The sequence below is a fragment of the Phyllostomus discolor genome, chromosome 3, assembly GCF_004126475.2.
Source record: "Phyllostomus discolor isolate MPI-MPIP mPhyDis1 chromosome 3, mPhyDis1.pri.v3, whole genome shotgun sequence".
In the NCBI taxonomy this organism is placed as follows: Eukaryota; Metazoa; Chordata; class Mammalia; order Chiroptera; family Phyllostomidae; genus Phyllostomus; species Phyllostomus discolor.
Window position 1 is genome coordinate 73,819,303 of NC_040905.2, and position 20,634 is coordinate 73,839,936.

General features: G+C 34.0%; 1 protein-coding gene across 1 annotated transcript in view; it reads right to left on the reverse strand.

The window, feature by feature from the left end:
* The window catches only part of TMEM232 (transmembrane protein 232), a 171,454-nt gene that overhangs the window by 81,612 nt on the left and 69,208 nt on the right, over positions 1-20,634 (reverse strand). The window contains exons 11-12 of the mRNA XM_036020644.1: positions 19,400-19,578; positions 936-1,183 (exon numbers count right to left, since the gene is read on the reverse strand). Of these exons, the coding sequence (XP_035876537.1) occupies positions 936-1,183; positions 19,400-19,578 (427 nt within the window). The remainder of the gene's footprint in view (positions 1-935; positions 1,184-19,399; positions 19,579-20,634) is intronic.

Genomic DNA, 20,634 nt, shown 5'->3' on the forward strand with positions numbered 1-20,634 from the left:
GAAAAAGCCCAAAAGTTTGTCAATGCCGTCTGTTGAAAATAAATATTAAAGAAAAACAAGGCAGTCTCATATATTGACAAGCACTAGAATATATAAAATTTATACAATTCCTCTAAAAGGCAATTTGGAAATATCTACCCAAATTACAAAGGCTTATGTCCTCTGACACAGCAATTGTTTATCTGAGAATTCACCCCGTATGCGTATTCCACATGCACAAAATGTGTTCAGGAGTGTGCAAGAGACAACCAATAGATGTTTCCCTCCCTCTCTTCCTCCCTTCCCCTCCCTCTAAAAATAAATAAATAAAATCTTAAATGCATACATACATTTCTGAAAGGTTACTTTTTTGTGGTAGTCTGTAGTAGTAGAGAATTGAAAACAACCAAATACCAACAGGGAATAAGTTAAATAAATTGTAGTACCTAGTACATCCTTACTAAGGAAAATAACATAACCGATTAAAAAATAATAATGAGAAAATTTTCTAAATACTGGCATGGAAAGATCTCTAAGAAATGAAGTTAAGTGAAAAATGTAACAGGTATGTTTACTATGCTTTCATGTAAAAATGGAGAGAAAATTAAAAGTGTACTTGTAATTTTTTATATTTACATTTTATAGACCCTGAATGATTCACAAGCAATTAATGATAGAGGGAGATAGGAGAAACTCAGCTAATGAAGGTCAGTGATGGGAGGGAGGCTTTTGCTTTATTAAAACATTGATTTATATTATATAATAATACCTATTTCAAATAAGAGAAAACAGTTTTGGAGAAGGAAGTAGCTTGCTCATGATAGAATACCTAGGAGGTGGTGGAACCAAAATTTGAATTAAAAAAGAGAAGCTGAGTTAAATAATGTAGCAAATAATTATATATAATTTCTATGACTTTGAAATGTAGCATTATTTTGAATAGTGCTTTACTTTACCTTACAATAATATGTAGAACTCTCTTCTTCATAGAATCTTGCTTTTTATACAGATGTTTCATTCCATCTCGTTTTATCAATGGTTTTTTCGAAGGAAGAATATGGGCATTAATGGAAGGGAAGAAGAGTTTGGAAAGTGCGTTGGCAATTCTCCATCCTATAAATTTGGAGAAAATTTCATCCTTTGCATTTGGTGAAACTTTTGTACTATAACTAGTGAAAGGATCCATAGGGTTATTTAACTCAGCCTGTTGAAAGAAAGAAAAAGGAACCAGTTAAAATAGATTTAAATGAGAGGGGAAATGATGTATTATTAAGTAAAAGATAAAATGTATGTTTTCTTTAACTAATGTTGCCATGTTTCTATTAAATAAAAAAACCTTTGTAACAAATGTAGTTCCCCAAAATTTTTAAATCATGACAATTTTCAATAAAATAAAAAACTAGGCAAGAATGAAATCTTGAAATATAATTTGTGGTAATTTAGTAATATAATTTTCATTTTAAATGTATATACTTCCCACATGAGAATTGTACAATAATTTATAGTATTTATTTAATAAAAATATTAAGCAAGCCATTGAGGTAATGCAGATGTTTCATTAAATAAAAATTTCATTTCTCTCTTGTATAATCTAAACTTTCTTTGAAGTCAACAGAAAATTTCTATAGAACAAAATTTGCATTAAGTGAAAAATAGAAAGGCCTTTGTAATTAGCTACATTAAAGATGCTCTAGGATTAAATTTAGGTTAAACTGAACAGGTTCCAATAAAAAAAAACTAACAAAAATTACACAATGTTTATGCAATCTTTACTCAAGAAAGAGCCTTTTTCTGTATTTTCCTGTTATGTTCAATAATATTCATGACAAACTAATTACATCTTTTTTGAAATGGCTGGAGGCATATTTTCTTTGGCTAGAATTAGTAATAATGAAAATGCAAGTTTCAAAATGTCACATATTATACTCTTTATAATGTTCATAATACATTTCTATTAGGACTTTTCTTTCACAAATAAATTGTGTACTTCCTCCTTTCCTTTAATCTTTACATTTTTTTCATTCAATGTTACCAATCTTCATGCAGTTTATTACCAGTCACTCAGGATTCATTTCATATGCCTATTGATCTTATAGTAGAAAATGAAAGAATAGAAAATGTTTTTGTGTATATGAACCTTTTTAGGATTCCAAGATCAGGCTTGGCTCAATGAAATACTATTTAAAGAGTGATGAAAGACAAATACCATATGATCTCACCTTTAACAGGAACCTAAACAACAAAACAGAGAAACAAGCAAAATATAACCAAAGACACTGAAATAGAGAACAGTCTGACAGTGTTCAGAGGGGAGAGGAGAGGGAATTTCAGGGGAAAAGGGTAAGGGTTTACAGGAAGAAGTATGAAGGACTCATGGATAAAAACTAGGGGTGGGTGGAAATGGGAGGGAGGAGGGGAGGAATGGGTGGGTGGGTTGGGATGGGCATAAAAGAAAATTGTACTGCAACAACAATTAAAATAAAAAATATTTTAAAAAGAGTGACTCATATTATTTAGGTAAAATTATAGTGGAAAAATGAAAATAATCTCAATAAAGATTGAAAAAATAAAGCTTAGAGCAGTGAGAAAAATAGTAAAGTGCACTGTGAGTAAATATGAATTATTGTAAAAGTCACAGAAGGTGGGAAACAATAACATATTATAATATATATTAAAAATAAGGTAAAAAATCATGCAAATACACAAGCACCAAAAAAATGAAACGAAGACTCAAGAAAGCCCCAAAAGGCTAGAAAATTAATAGTGAAATTTATAAAGATACCCCTATTTTTACTGTTTCAAAAAAATAATCAGTGGTCATTACTGAAATACATATTATAAAATATCTTTGATTTTAATGATCCCTGGATGTTAGAATCAGTATATAATCATGTTTATATTATTCCCAGTTGTGTGTCTTTCTTATTAACTAGGTCAAAGTCATGGAAGAAGCAGTCAATTTGAAACAACAAATTAAACTGTGTTTAGGACTCTTAGTAGCTATTGTGACTTTGAGGACATTATTTACCATCTCAAAGTCTGTAAGTTCATCTGCAAAATGGTAATCATAATATATAACTGGATTGCCTATTTTGTTTAGTGTCTATGGCTTAATTATACATAAGAAATGGTACTTCAAAACCAATAACAATATATAGTAGTACACAAACATATTACTATGCCTCTTCCATTACCAAGAGAGTGATGAATGAAGAAATTTGTGAATAAATGAATGGACCAGCAAACACAAACACCTTCTGATGACATTTCTTATAAAATGTATTGTTTCTAGGGTAGCATTATTCTGCATTATAAAATCTTGATGCTATTTTCTTTACGTCTTATCTGACTCCTCCTTGTTTTCTTTCCTCTCAAACTGGGTAGGCTGTAGACCCAGATGCCAGCTCTCTCAAGAAGCAAAACGATGGCATTTGGTACCTTTCACAATTCCCTCCCCCCCCCCCTCGCCGTCAAAAGCCCAGATAACAATCCCTTCCCCCTTTGAGACAGCATGGATGGAACTGGAGAGCATTATGCTAAGTGAAGTAAGCCAGGTGGTGACTTAATCAACAAGATAAATGAGCAAGCAAAATATAACCAGAGACATTGAAATAAAGAACAAACTGACAGTAAACAGAGGGGAGGAGGGAGGAAGATAATTGAGAAAGAAGGGAAAGTGTGGTCAAGGAACATGTATAAAGGACCCATGGACAAAGCCAAAAGGGGCCACGATTGAGGGTGGGAGGTGGGGTGGGTAGGGCTGGGGAAGTGGTGGTGGGAAAATGGAGACAAACGTACTTGCACAACAGTAAAAAAATGCTTTAAAAAATCCCTCCCCCACTGATGTCTAAGGCATTCAACCGAGGGAAATATAGTTTCAAATATCAGTTAAATGCATCATTGCCTAGTCTATAAAAAGATTTTATTTGTTTTTCTACAGAAAGTAGCCAGGAAATAATATGGGTTTTATAGTTAGAAAGATCTGAAATCAGGCCAGCTTTTCCACTTACTTGTTAAGAATGTAAATTTGGGAAATTTAATTAACCTCTCCAGGCCTGTGTTTGGTGCTTAGTTTAGTTACAGCTTGTTTTTCACTGTGACATGGAGACAATACTAACCATCTTTAAGAGTTCTGTGAGAGTTAACTTAGAACACAGGGTGGTCTGTCCAGCAGACAGTGAGAAGCTCAACAGGTGTAAGTTGAGCTTTCCTGAGACGAGCACTGATGCTCCTGCCTGCGCACCTCCTTCCACCGCCACCCCAGAGAAGACTTGATCCAACCTCTGCCACACTGAAAACAATTTCATTATATTGTCTCTTTTATGTTAGAATATGAATCAGGTGGGATCATGATTATACTTATGTAGTCATCTCTTTTTAAAAATAGCCTTCCTTTTTCTTTTAAAGTCATTATTCTAATGTTACAAAAACTGGTGACTTAAATGTCAGCTATGCATAAATATAATTCTATATTTCTTGGAATTAAACATAAATAAAACATTAATGACCATTAATAACAGATTCCAAATTCATGAATGTACTACAAGTCAGCCTGCCAGTGAACATTAATTACCACAAACTCCATTTGTAAACATTTTTCATACATTTACAGTTTCATCATGGGTCCCTATTTTTTAGCAATGCCCATATCGGCTTTAAAGTTCAGGGTTTTCCTTATTGCATTGTTGCAACTTGACATCTTATTAAGAAACAAATGGAAATTTTTAATATCTATGCTAATTTTACTTATTTAATATTAAAATTGCAAAAGCAGTATTCTTTATTTATTTTTATTTTTTTCACAATCATTTATCCCCCTACACCCTCTTCCACCTCCACCAAACCCCACCCCCACACAATTACTACACTATTGTCCATGTCCATGAGTTCTTTGTCTCTTTTTTCCTTTTTTGCTCAATCTCCCCACTTCCCCCCACCTAAGAGATGATAGCCTGTTCTCTATGAGTCAGTCTCTAATTAGCTTGTTTGTTTAGTTTGTTCATTAGATTCCACATATTAGTGAAATAATATGGTACTTGTATTTCTCTGACTGGCTTATTTCATTTAGCACAGTGTTCTCCAGGTCCACCACTGATGTGGGAAAGGATAAATTTTCTCTTTTTGGAGCCAAGTAGTATTCCATTGTATAAATGTACCATGGCTGTTTTATCCACACATCTATTGATGGACACCTGGGCAGCTTCCAAATCTTGGCTATCACAAAGAATGCTGCAATGAACATAGGGTGCACATCTTCTTTCAAATTAATGTTTTGAGTTTCTTCAGATGAATTCCCAGAAGTGAAATTACTAAGTCATAAGGCAGTTCCAGTTTTAGTTTTTTAAGGTAACTCCATTGTCCTTTCCACAGTGACTGCATCAATCTGCATCCCTACCAACAGTGCTCAAGGGTTCCCCTTTCTCCACATCCTTGCCAATACTTGTTGTTTATGATAGCCACTCTGACAGGTGTGAGGTAGTATCTCTTCATGATTTTAATTTCCATTTCTCTGATTATTAGTGGCATTGAGCACATTTTTATATGCCTATTGACTATCTGTATGTGTTCTTTGGAGAAGTATCTATTTAAGTCCTTTGCCCATTTTTATTTGGATTTTTTTGTGTTGAGTTTCAGAAGTTCTTTATAAATTTTGGATATTAACCTCTTTTTAGGTGTATCAGTGAATATGCTCTTCCATCAGTGGGTTGTCTTTTCATTTTGTTGACAATTTTCTTTGCTATGAAAAACCTTTTCACTTTGATGTAGTCCCATTTGTTTATTTTTTCTTTTGTTTCCCTTGCTGAGGAGATAGATATATCAGAAAAAATATTGCTATGAGCAATGTCTGAAATTTTACTGCTTATGTTTTCTTTCAGGGCATTTATGGTTTTGGGTCTAAAATTTAAGTCTTTAATGCATTTTGAGTTTATTCTTGTGTGTGGCATAAGAAGGTGGTCTAGTTTCTTTTTTTGCAAGTATCTATCCAAATTTCTCAACACCACTCATTGAATAGACTATCTTTAGCTCATTGTATGTTTTTGCCTCCTTCTTCAAATATTAATTGACTCTAAAGGCATGATTTTATTTCTGGGATCTCTATTTGTTCCATTGATCTGTATGTCTATTTTATGCCAGTACCATGCTGTTTTGATTACTCTGGCCTTGTAGTATATTTTGATATTAGGTAGCATGATTCCTCCAACTTTGTACTTCTTTTTCAAGATTTCTATTGCTATTCAATGTCTTTTGTGGTCCCATATAAATTTTTAGAATATTTGTTCTAGTTCCATGAAATACACCATGGGTATCTTGATAGGAATAACATTGAATCTGTAGATTGCTTTGGGTAATGTGGACATTTTAATGATGTTAATTGTTCCTATTCATGACCATGGGATATGCTTCCACTTATTTGTATCTTCTTCAAATTTTTTCTTTAGTATCTTATAATTTTCCAAGTACAGGTCTTTTATATTCTTAGTTAAATTTGTTCCTTGGTATCATATTCTTTTTGAGGCAATTGTGAATGGAATTGCTATTTTAGTTTCCTTTTCTAATAGTTTATTATTGACATATAAAATGCAACTGACTTCTGAATATTAATATTATGCCCTGCTTCTTTACTAAATTCATTTATCAGTTATAGTAGTATTTTGGTGGAATCTTAGTGTTTACTATATACAGAATCATGTCATCTACAAATAAGGACAGTTTTACTTCTTTCTTTCTAACTTGGATACCTTTTATTTCTTGTTCTTGTCTTATTTCTGTGACTAGGTTTTCCAGTATAATGTTGAATAAAAATGATGAATGTGGATATCCTGCTCTTTTTCCTAATCTTAAGGAAATGTTTGTAGTTTATGCCTATTGAGTTGGATGTTGGCTATGGGTTTGTCATATATGGCCATTATTATGTTGTGGTATGTTCCTTGTATTTCAATTTTGCTAAGAATTTTTATCATAAATGTCTGCTGGATTTTGTCAAATGCCTTTTCTGTCTGTTGATATAAACATGTTACTCACACACATGTATTCTAACCATATGAAGGAGCATATCTTTGTATTTGGCATAAAGATGGTAAAAACTGCCATTAATGTAGGTTGGTAGAATGATGACTAAGTTAACACAACAGGAAATTCCTCAAGGAATTATGATGTCATAACAATAAAAAAGAAAAGAAAGGCCTCTCCAGAGTTCTGAATTTTCCATCAATAACTAGGAAGATGTAGCAAAGATACCACAATTTAAGCTAATTCACACTACCCTATACATGAGAGAATAAAAGAAAAAGAAATAGGATATTAAGCCATTGCAACACAATTTTTAGCTAATTCTATCTCTGTCTCTTGCTTGTCTCTGTTATCTCCCTACTTATCTTTAAATAATCTTAGAGCTGGGACTGTTTAACTGGTTTGTGGAAAAATGGTAATTTTTTCTTTAAACCTCAATATTTAAATAAAAGTGATTCATTGGTCATCTCAAAGATTATTTCCTAGAGGAGTTATAAAATCTTACAAAAGAGGACAGCATAAGTAACTCCTTGCTACTAAAATTGTGGTCCTCAGGCAATCATTACTGTCATTACCTCCTGATATCATATGTATCACAAATACAGAATATCAGCCTCTGTTCCCACATATGCATTGAAGTTTCAGAAGGACTGGAACAATAGATTAAAAAGAAACTAGTAGGGGTATTTCATTTATTGACTTATTAGTTGTTAGATCTTGCATGTTAATTAACCACTGTGAGCACATTTCCTTATTCCTAACATCGGATGATACTGCCCTCTTCTTGATTTATTGTTAGGATTAAACACAAGAGGGACTTCTAGCCAGGACGGAGGTGTGGGTGGACATGCTTCACCTCCTCACACAACCATGAGAAGAATCACAACTAACCTCACAACTAAACTAAACAAAACAACAAAAAACCCCAAGAACTGCCAGAAAATCAAACTGTATGGAAGTCCAGCCACTAAGGATTTAGAGAAAAAATATTCATCCAGGTGAGTAGGAGCAGTGGAAATAGGGAGATGAGGTGAAGAGGATGCGGTATGGTGTCAGTGAGGCAGCAGTGACAGTGGCCAGCATAACGGGTGGTCCTACATTAATGTGTGGCAGATAAAAACTTGGAGGAACACCTGGGGAGTTAGCAATCCCAGCCCCAGGCCAGAATATGCAGCCCAGTGTTAGGAAAATAAAACCTCATAACTTTTGACTATAAAAAAAATAGTGAGGGTTGTGGAGGTGGAAGTAACTGCCAATCTCTCAGAAAAGTCCATTCAAAGACACCCACAATCCTAGAATGTATTTAAGCCCACCTGCTCTGGGAACCACCACCAGGACAACAGCTAGAGGGGCACCAGTCACATACAGGAAAGGGTGAAGAGACTAGAAAGAGGATGACGGCCAAGCAAGAAACATTGTTTCTTTCCTGACCTTTACCCCACATACACAGTCACGAAGCAGCTAAGCAGGTTGCCCTGCCATGGCAAATACCCAAGGCTCTGCCCCTACAGCATAATAGGTGCTCCAAGACAGGGAGTCAAAGCAGCTCTACCTAATACACAGAAACAAATGCAAGGAGGCTGCCAAATTGAGGAGACAAAGAAATGTGATGCAAATAATGGAACAGATCAAAACTCCAGCAAAAAACAAAACAAAAAAACTAAGCAAAACAGAGATAGCCAATCCATCAGAAGCAGAGTTCAAAACACTGGTGATCAGGATGCTCAGAGAGCTCACTGAGACCAGAAAATGCATGCAGAAGAAATGAAGGCTACACTAAGTGAAATAAAGAAAAACTCACAAGGAACCAACAGTGAAGGGAAGAAAGCTAGGGTTTAAATCAAGAATATAGAACAAAAGGAAGAAATAAATAGTCAACCACTACAGGATGAAGAAACAAAAATTCAGAAAAATGAGGAGTGGCTAAAGAACCTCTGGGATAACTTTAAACATCCCCACATCTTAATCATGGGGGTGCCAGAAGAAGAAGAGGAAGAGCAAGAAATTGAAAACTCATTTGAAAAAATAATGAAAGAAAACTCCCTCAGTCTGGTGAAGTAAATAGACATACAAGTCCAGGAAGTTCAGAGAGTCCCAAAGAAGTTGGACCCAAGGAGGAATACTCCAAGACACATCATAATTAAATTATCCAAAATTAAAGATAAGGAAAGAATCTTAAAAGTAGCAAGAGAAAAGGGGACAGTTACCTACAAAAGAGTTTCCATAAGACTATCAGCTGATTTCTCAAAAGTGACCTTGCAGGCAAGAAGGGGCTGGAAAGAAATATTCCAAGTCATGAAAGGCAAGGACCTACATCCAAGATTACTCTATCCAGCAAAGCTATCATTTAGGCTGGAAGGGCAGATAAAGTTCTTCCCAGATTAGATAAAGTTAAAGGAGTTCATCACCAGGACCTTATTATATGAAATGTTAAAGGGACTTATCTAAGAGAAAGAAGAAGATCAAAACTACGAACACTACAATGACAACAAGCTCACAACTATCAACAACCTAACCTAAAAAATAAAAATAAAAATGAAGAAACAACTAGAACAGGAAAGAATTGTAGATTTGGAGATTATATCTGGTTATCATCTGGGAGGAGATAGAGAGACAATGGGGGAAAAGGTACAGGGATTAAAAAGCATAATTGGTAGGAAAAGATAGACCGAAGGATGTTAAGAACAGTACAGGAAATGGAAAAGCCAAAGAACTTACACACATGACCTATGGACATGAACTAGGAGGGGGGAATTGCTAGAGGGAAGGGGGATATCAGATGGGGGGAAGGGGAAAAATGGGACATCTGTAATAGCATAATCAATAAAATATACTTAAAAAGATTAAACACAAAAATTGAACACATTTTCTAGCACAGTATCTGGCATACAAATAATTTTTCAATAAATGTTAGTTTCTTGTTTATATTTAATTTTAAAAAGAGCACAGCACAGTAGAAATGGCAGAGTAAAGCTTTGGGTTAAGCTCACTCATGGGCATATCACTTATGTTATTTCTGTTAAGACTCAGATTCCCTCTCTGTATGGCTGGTGGTGGTGGTAAAGAACTATGCAGCTTACATGTGTTAATATAATATACTTAGCACAGTGCCTGGTTCATTGCAAAAGCTCTACAAATATTTTTGTTCTCTTAAAACAATATAGTTATTACTTTGGAGTTCTATTAATAGGTATCGAAAAAGACTTTATTCTTCCAAAAATACATCTCTCTTTCCATACAAAGTTTCCATTTATGCCAACAGAGGAGGCATATGTGGAGGAGGAGAGAGATAGGTACTGAGAGAAAAGAGACTAACAGTGTTGTTTGTTCTCTTTTGCTGCTTTATAGAGTACATTAAAAGCATGGAAATAGCATTAAGAGTGAAAACAGATTTTATTTTAAAGATTTCAGCATGAAATGGTAAACCGCAAAGTGCTTTACCTGATGAGTCAAAGGTATTCTAAATAAAGTCACCTATTCATTTTAGCTGTACATATTTCTTTTTGATATTTTCAGTCATATACCAGATGGCATAAAGCATTTATACGTGATGGCTTTTCCTAGGTGTGCCAACATATGCTGCTGAATTGCCTATACAGAAGAGCCTTGCTCATTGCAAGTCTCCCTGGAAGCATTTCACAGAATACACATCAATTAACATTTGTTTATTATGCCACTGCGAGTATATGACAGTTTTTTATTTCTTTTCCAAATACTCGGGCAACAGTTGGGTTTATATTGAATTTGTCACTTGAAGGACTCATGTTTAGGAATCTATTTAGAATTGTTTTTCATCTCAAATATGCTTTTAAATATCTCATCTCTCCTCAAGCCTCTATTAAACATCAAATTTTATGAACAGATATAACAAGAATTGTAAGTGATTGAATGTTATAATGAATTAAAAAACATACAAAACACAGGAGCACATGATATAGTTAGTAATGGATTTTCCAGTTATATAGATAAATGGACATATTCAGTAAAAATTCTTATTTATTAAGTTCAACAGTTTATCTCATGAATTGCATATTTATTATTAAAGTATGAAAAGAAAATGTCTACTTAATTTCATAAAAATTCAGGTATACTCAACCGTTAAAAATTAATCCTTGCCACTATCCATTAGTTTACAGTTGAGGCTCTGTCTGCACTCTGTATAGGTAATATGGTGATTACTTTATATGAGGTAAGTTCTGGGACCCAGGTGTCAGGAAAGAAAAAATAAAGGTTGTCCTGTAAACACTCATTAGCATTAACTGAAAGAGGAGTAAAATGTATATTTTATTTTAGTTCAAAGCATCTGAGACACAAGCCTTCTCTGCATAGATTCTTTTCAGATAGTCTCCATTCACGCTGAGCAGTGAGGCAGCATATGAGGACTGACAGAGTTTTTATAACTGTGTAAGAAAGCTTCTAATTTATACTATAAAACATACTGCCCAAGGAGCTGTCACAGAGCAATAATATGCCGGTTCCATGGAACATAGGAATTAGTAAGTTATTAAGAAAAATTAAAAATGTTCAGGGATAAATAACCTCTGTAGTTTTATTATCATAGTCTTGCCATGATAGTGCCCCCCCCAAAAAGAAAGGAAATTTTGAGCTTATCACAATCATGTTTTACTATAAAATTAAACACATTTGTAAAGATACTGATATAGAAAGTATTTAGACTATTTCAGACCAGAAAATATAGTTTTAATAATCCAGAATATTTGCTTTCAGAAATTCAACCTATAGACCAAATGTGCTCATTTTTTTAAAAAAGTATGCTCTATCTTTTGAAATTGTTTTGCTATTATTATATATTTGCTGTTTAGCTGTTTAACTTATTCTACAGTATCATTATTAACTCCCTTAAGAAGGCAGCTTTTGCCCTGGCTGGTGTAGCTCAGTGGATTGAGCTCGGGCTGCGAACCAAAGCATCGCAGGTTTGAGTCCCAGTCAGGGCACATGCCTGGGTTGCAGGCCATGGCCCCCAGCAACCACACATTGATGTTTCTCTCTCTCTCTTTCTCCCTCCCTTCCCTCTCTAAAAATAAGTAAATAAAATCTTAAAAAAAAAAGAAGGCAGCTTTTAAAATCTGAAATAAATATGACTATTATTTTCCTCAGAGAAATTAAGCATAAAAGGAGATAATTTTCAGCTGTGAACTTTAGGAAAATCAGATCACAAGGCAGGAACAGAGCAGAATGATAAGTAAGCACAGGGACATCGGAGAAAAACAGGGAACTGCACACATACGAATCATTTTGGTCTTTGAATAATTAGGTTTGGAGAATTTAAGGGAATTAGTTCAGACATTATTACTTCTGAAACCTAGTACAGATTTGTTTTTATGCACTTGATATTAAAAATATACCAACTAATAATACACTTAAAAAATCTTTATGACTAAAGGGAAAAACACTGGCTAGAAAAAAATAAACAGAACAATTGATTAGACATTTAACTTTATGTCATATCTATAATAACATAGAATTCTTAGTCATAAAACTATGCTTCAAAATCAAATTGAATAAAATTTTTTTCAGGTAAGAGAAAACTGAAAAATGAGTCACCAGCAGATACTCATGAAAAGAATAGAAAAGAATTTTGTTTGAGCAGAAGTAAAATAATCCCATATAGAAGGTCAGATTCAAGAAGAAAGAGTAAGGAAAGAAACATGTAAATATGTGGATGAATCTAAAGAATATCAAGTGTATAAAACAGTGTTAATATATTGAAATCTAAATACACACATCAAACATACCCAGATACACATACATGCACAATTAAAATACTTAACAGGAAAAATGTGTAAGCAATAAATGGAATTAAAATATTATAAGACCATTTTATTGTCCAGGATATTATAAAATTTCTCTACATTAGGCCTCAGTACATGAAAGAGTCATTTTGTAACATCTGGGTTAACAAGTAAAAGAATGTGTAACCACCAAACAAATAAACGGGTGGATTGAATGGGACAATGAAAACAAACCTTCCCCCAAAAGGCATAAAATGAGATTGTAAAAAAGAGGAAAAGGAACAGGAGGTACAAACAGTAAATAACAAGATACAGAATTAAAGAAATAAACACAAGTATATTGCAATGACATTAAGTATAAGTAGAATAAGAGTTCAAATGAAAAGACAATAATTTTAGGCTAAAAACATGCTAGTTCTCCAAAGAGAGATACATATAAGGATTCAGAGGACTTGACATAAAACGATGGAGATAGGTACACCACATATTCAAGAGTCTATCAAAAGTACTCTTATAAAGGAAAACTAGTATGGTCCTATTCATAATAGAAAAAGAAGACTTTTTATTAAAAAATATAAGGATGAGAGTATTGTCAAGTATTGCCACTGAACTCAGTAACATTGAACAATAAATAGAAATCATAAACATAATAATAAAATCTCCATACATGTGGGCATTAAGCCATAAACTTCAATAACCCATGGTCCAAAATGGAAATAGTAGAAATTAGAAACTCTTGAACTAAATGATAATTAAAATATTATTTATCACAACTTTCAGGATACATAAAATATTATGTGTAGAGGGAGATATATTAGGAAAGAGAAATGGTATAATTCAATGAAAAGTAATCTAGTTAATAATTTAAAAAAACAACATAATAAGTGCAAGGAAATTAGCAGAAAGAAAAAGAAAACTAATAAACTTTAATATCAGATATTAAAGAAATAGAGAAAACAATATACAGAATTGGTATTAGTAGTATCAAGAGTTGTTTTTCAAAGGACAGAAAAGTTCATAAACCCTTGGCATGATAGATTAAAAAGATAATAAATGCAAAAGTAAGAAAAGTCAAGAATAAAGAAGATCATAAGAGATTCTCAAGACCTTAAACTATTATAGAAAGATATTTTAGCAACTTTATAAAATGTATTTTAAAATACAGATGAGACGGACAAATTTCTAGGGAAAATATGCCAAACTAATACAAAAAAATTAAGTCTGAGAAGGTATATAACTGTGAAAAGTAAACTGTAAAAATCTATTTTACAGTTAAAAACCTTTTTATGAGTATCCATGATCAAGTGGCTTTACCTGCAAGTTCTACAAAATTTTTAAGGAAGCAGTCATGACAATACTACAAAATTCCTCAAGAAGATAGAGAAAGAAATAATCACTTTCCCAACTCATTCCTTTATTTTGGTTAACTGGTACAAAATTTTACAATATAAGAAATAAAAATTGTGGACTATTGCACCCATTAATGTGGAAGCAAAACCTTAAGCAACATAACATCAAGGCAAATATACAACATTTAAAAGGTTATTACATACCATCAAGTGTTTTTTTTTTAATTCCATGAATACAGTAATTACTCAACATAATATCAAACAATGTAATTTAATACAGTAACTTTCCATGAGCAAGTTACTTCACCTTTCAAAAATTTTGAAAGAATGGGTCTTCTGGTCTCATTCATGTGTCCATCATCAGCTATTAGGACAGTTGGGGACTGGCCAGTCTTGGGAAGGAGCAGTGGATCAGCTAGGATGGCTTGTCTCTGCTCATTGTTGTCTCTGATCCTCCAACTGTTTAACTTGGGCTTATTCACAGAGAAGTTACAGCGTTTGTAGAGAACAAGAGATAGCAGGTGCCAATGTGTAAGCCTTTTTCAAATTCCCATTTGTATGACATTAGTATTGTCATATGGTTCAAATCAAGCCAAATAGTCAAGCCTAATATTTGAGTGTGGAGGGAATGATGCAAGGATGTGGATATGAGGAGTCTTACATAAATCAGGCTCCATTACTCTTTTTACCACAAATTCTAAAGCAGTACTTCATTATTCAAAAAAAAAAAAGGTATAGGAAATTATACACGTGAGTTTTATCTGACAAAAATTACCAAAACCATTAAAATTCAAAAAGAAGGAAAATTTTTTCCTAAAATGAATTTCTTTACTTAGCATCTCTATTTTTATGAAACATCCCTAAGTCTAATACCTTAGTTTGGTAACCCAAACACATTATTCAAGTCTAATGCCTTTACTGCTCGATCCAAACCATTTTTCCCCAACTAGGTAAATCAACTGATGGCTCTCTTACAATGCTCTTATTTCTGCTTGGCTCATGTCATTTTCTTAACTAAAAGATGCTCTCTTCAACCTTGCCCCTTGAATCATTTAATGTAACTTATCATTTAAGTTTCCAACTCAAATACTACTTAAAGGTGACAATAACTTATTCATCATTAATATAAGAAATAAGTTATGAACTTCCAGCCAACACAGAGGCATAGGTAGATACACGTTGCTTCCTCGAAAAACCAAAAGAAGGTCAACAACCAATTTTAAAACAATAAACAACCAGAACTGCCAGAAAATCAAACTCTATGGAAGTCTGATGACCAAGTTGTTAAAGAAGAAACATTCATCCACACTGGTAGAGGGGTGAAGATGGGAAGTCAGGGCAGAGAGGGTGCCTGGAAAGACAACAGCTAGTGGATCTGGTGGGCAAGGAGGTGGCTTACAGAGAGGCAGTCCTATATTCACATGTGAATAAAGCAGGAGGAACAACTGGGGACCGAGACACACTGAGCAACCCAGGGTTGAAATGTGGGGAAATAAAGCTTCAAAACCTCTGTGGGGGGTGTTGAGGTGGCAGGAGAAATTCCAGTCTCACAGGAGAGTCCATCAGAGGTACCCATAAGGTCCTAGAACACACACAAACCCACCCACCTGGGAATCAGCATCAGAAGGGCTCAATTTGTCTGTGGGTAGCAAAGGAAGTGACTGAAAGCCAGAAAAGAGCTGAGCAAATGGTGTTGTTCCCTCTCAGTCCCCTCCTCCTCACACAGAGCCACAATGCAGCCACATGGGTTGCCCCGCCCTAGTGAACACCTAAAGCTCCACCCTTTACAATGTAACAAGTATGCCTAGACAAAGAAATATGACCCAAATGAAAGAACACATAAAACTCCAGAAAAAGAATGAAGCAATGAGGAGATAGCTAATCTATCAGATGCAGAGTTCAAAACACTGGTAATCAGGATGCTCAAAGAAATGCCTGTGTACAGACATGAAATAAAGAAAGAAGTATAGGCTATATAAAGTGAAATAAAGAAAAATATACAGGAAACCAACAGTGAAGGGAAGAAAACTGGGACTCAAATCAATTATTTGGAACAGAAGAAAGAAATAAACAGTTAACCACTATGGGATGAAGAAACAAGAATTCAAAAAAAATGAGGAGAGGCTTAGGAACCCCTGGTACAACTTCAAACATTCAGATGCTGGATCTGAATCATAGGGGTGCCAGACAGAGAAGAGGAAGAACAAGCAATTGAAAACTTTTTGAAAAAAATAATGAAGGAAAACTTCCCCTATCTGGCAAAGGAAATAGATATGCAAGCCCAGGAAGCCCAGAGGATCTCAAAGAAGTTGGACCCAAGGAGAAGCATACCAAGGCACATCATAATTAAATTGCCCAAGATGAAAGATAAGGAGAGAATTTTAAAAACAGCAAGAGAAAAGAGTTACCTACAAAGGAGTCCCCATAAGTCTATCAGCTGATTTCTCAAAACAAACCTTGCAGGCCAGAAGGGTCTAGAAAGAAGTATTCCAAGTCATGAAAAGTGAGGACCTACATCCAAGATTGCTCTATCCAGCAAAGCTATCATTTAGACTGGAAGGACAGATAAAGTGCTTCCTGGATTAGATGTAGTTAAAGGAGTTCATCATCACCAAGACCTTATTATACTAAATATTAAAGGGACTTATCTAAGAGAAAGAAGAAGATCAAATCTATGAGCAGTACAATGACAACAAGCTCACAACTAACAACCCAACCCAAAAAACAAAAACAAACTAAGCAAACAACTAGAACAAGAACAGAACCACAGAAATGGTGATCACATGGACAGTTATCAGCAGGGAGGAGAAGGGGGGAAAATGTACAAGGAATAAGAAGTATAATTGGTAGATACAAAATAGATAGGGAGAGATTGAGAATAGTATAAGAACAGAGAAGTGAAAGAATTTATATGTACAACCCATGGACACGAACAAAGGTGGGGGGAATACTAGCAGGAGGGAGGTGCGGGATGGAGGAGGATAAAGGGGAGAAACAATGGGACAACTGTAATAACATAATCAGTAAAATATACTTACAATTTTTTAAGTAAGTTAGAGACTAAACATTTATCTGAACTCCCAGCCTGTGTCATGAACTTTGATGGGTCTAGCTATTTGTATTGTTCTGGTGCTATTTCTGGAGACTGAGTTTTCTGGGTGAGACAGTAAAATTTATTGTATAAATGTCCATGTTTTGGACTTCTTTGTTTCCTCCATAGAACTCAGTATGGCACAATAGACTTAGTTACTCAACACATACATATTTCATACTTTTTACAGATTTTGATAGAAGCTTTTATATAATTTCTCATTTACATACTTATACTATCATAGTATTAAGTAAGGAAATTTGAAATAAATTAAATATTTCAAAATCACCAGCTAGCTGCTTTATCATTTATATCCATAAATCATATATTGCATTGTTTAATAATCAAATGCCTCTATCCTAACTAACTTTTATAAAAAGCAGGTCTAAAATGAATTGTATCTTTTAATTCACCTGATATAAAATAATCTTATTTCTTATATTAAATATTCACTGTACCTAAATTAGTATATAACTGCTTTTAGAAATGTGTAATTTAGATTTTTCTCTGAGGAAAACTTGCCTTCCCCACACATTACTATTAAAATAAATGAAAACATCTTTTAGAATTCTTCTCACTGAGCATTGAAAAATTAGCTGGTTATACCTTTGCTTTTATTCTCCTACTCTCAGTGCTGACTGCTTGAGTAATAGGTCTTTACTGGGATTTGGCATCTAAAAAATATTTAGTGTGTTTGATTAACTGACTTATGAATTTCAAATGTAGTTATCTGAGATACAAAAATTCTGAGGAAAAAAGACTACCTTATACCAAATAATTAACCCTGGAAACAGGCAAATAAATAGAATTCTAATTATAGAAATGACAAATTTGAGTTGGCTTATTTACTTAAAGTATAATCTATTTGAGATGTGAAGTGGCATATAAAAACAGATACAAAGGCAGAGAATAATATAAATAATTGAAAATGTCATGGAAATGGAAACAAAAAACAAAAAGAAAATTATAAGAGTGGGAGAGATGAATACATAGCATTCTCTATTTCTGTCAGAAACTAGCCAGAAATGTTACTTTTATTTTTTTTAAGCTCCAGGAAACTGCTTATATAAAATCAATAATAAGGTCTAAAGAGTACATGAAACTCAGGAGGATTTATTTCCTAAATCTTCCATATAGTCTTCCATATTCCAAATCAGACTTATGGTTAAAAAGCAGAGTTTAAGATTTTTTTCTAATAAGAATCTCTTTTTTAAAATATTTTATTTATTTTTAGAGAGGGAAGGGAGGGTAACATCAATGCGTGGTTGCCTCTCGCATGCCCCCTGATGGGGACCTGGCCAGCAGCCCAGGCATGTGCCCTGACTGGGAATCCAACAGGGACCCTTTGGTTCCAAGGCCGGCTTTCAATCCACTGAGCCACACGAGCCAGAGGTTTACTAAGAATCTCGAATGTAGCTACTCTCTGCCATGACCCACCTATATGCTTTGACAATCAGTTAGGCAGACTGAATTCCTTATTTGCTCTTCTTACTTGTTCATATTAATTCATATCCATAATTGTTATTGGAAAACAGGACATTGAAAATGTTAGGATAATTACATCTGTGAAAGCTGGAAAGAACCAGAAATTTTCAGTGATTGGATAAAGCATCACTAGAAAATCATATTTGTATTTTATGAAAAATTGATAGCTAATTCTATAACAATTTTCTTTGAAAGTGAAGAAAACAATTTATATTGCCATTTAAATAGAACTAGAAAAAAACAAGAACTTACACATTTTTAACTTTAAGGAAAACAATTTTAGTGTTAGTGAGTCCAGATTTGTAATTTACATTGTCTAATGCTGGAAAGAAAACACACACACACACACACCCCTAAATAATTTATTATCCAAGTGGAGAGTCTTTTGAGAATGAATTAATTCACTACTAATACAGAAGCTGGAAAATTACACACCAACCCAGGTTAACCTTTGCAAATTGGGATTCACAGTCACTGTACCTACAAATGCTTTTCAAAGGCACAAGTCCAAAGCAGGACAATTACTCTCCCCCAAAATCAACTCTCCTCTTCAAGCCATTTAACCAGAATGCCTACCTTTTTATCTTTAACTAAAAATAGGTCAGCATTAAATTTTTAAAGTTGTGTTTTCAGCTGTATCACTGATACTGACTGTGGACATACCTTTCTCCTTGGGACACATGCTTCCTGTTGCTAGAAGAACCAATGGATTGACCAGTGTTTTATCTTACCTTAGCTATATTTATTGCAATATGGACCCGCCCATCTTTTTCATGGTCTTTTATTTTCTGCAACGTTTGCCATATTGAGTTTCTAAGTCCATCCTGTTCCTCTTCTCCTCGGAGTTCCCATGACATTTTTACCAGGTTATACACTATGCCATAGTATCCAATCCATATCACTTGATCACCTGTTTGAAAAGAAATATTATTTGGGAAGATATCATTGTATTCCTCTTACTAATATAGAAAAAGAAGGAACTGATTTTACTAATAGTTTAAAGTTTGCAATTCTGAGTTTTTTACTCTTCACTGCTTGGACTTCATTAATTTTTAAAAGATCACAGATCATTTTAAAATTGCTAACAATTTGAAAAGATGAATGTCACCCAATTAATATCATACATCATAAATTTGAAAGTTAAACAGGTAAATCGTGAACTAGGCACTAAAAACAAATCTTTGGAATTGAAGTAAACAGGAATTTGGTCAAGGCAATACGAATACTTAAAGCACTATGATAGGTTTTTATAATAAATCAGAGAAACAGGAGAAAAGTCACTGGCTGTTATAAGAATGATCAACCTATGAAACAAAGCAATTGAACCAAGAATGAAGTGTGGAAAACAATGTAAGAAGTAAACAGAAAAGGAGAAGAAGTTTCTCTTTACTCTTTTTTAATTATTTCCCACTTAGATAGCATACTGCTATGCAATACTACTCAGGTAGAGCGAGTTCCAATGTAAGCAATGAGGGGATACACAAATTTGGAGAATGAAGTAATATAAGTCTTAAAGGGAATATGAATCTAAGTTAGCCATGATACTACTGCATATATGTCAGGTGAAGAAGAGAGCAAGAGGAAGAGAAGGCTCAGAAAGGGAGATGGAAGAGTTTTAAAGCCAAATTAAGTCTGTATTGCACTTTTGCTCCAAAGTCTGGTGATAATCTGTGTGATACTGGAACTCATTCACAACCTTCTTGAAGAGTCACAATCTAAGAAGTCACAATCTGAAAAGTCACAATCCTCAAGTCTTCCTAATTCAGTCTAGACTTTTATAATCTAGGCTGATAATAATAATCACTATGATTATAACTAGAACACTTGAAAGTACCGACTAGATGCCCTTATTCTAGTCCTCATTACAGTCCTGCTATGCAGACCATATTATACTTAGAATAATAGAAGGGAACATGAGGTTGTGCAAAGTTCCTAACATCATGCAGCTGGCTAGTGATGGAACCAG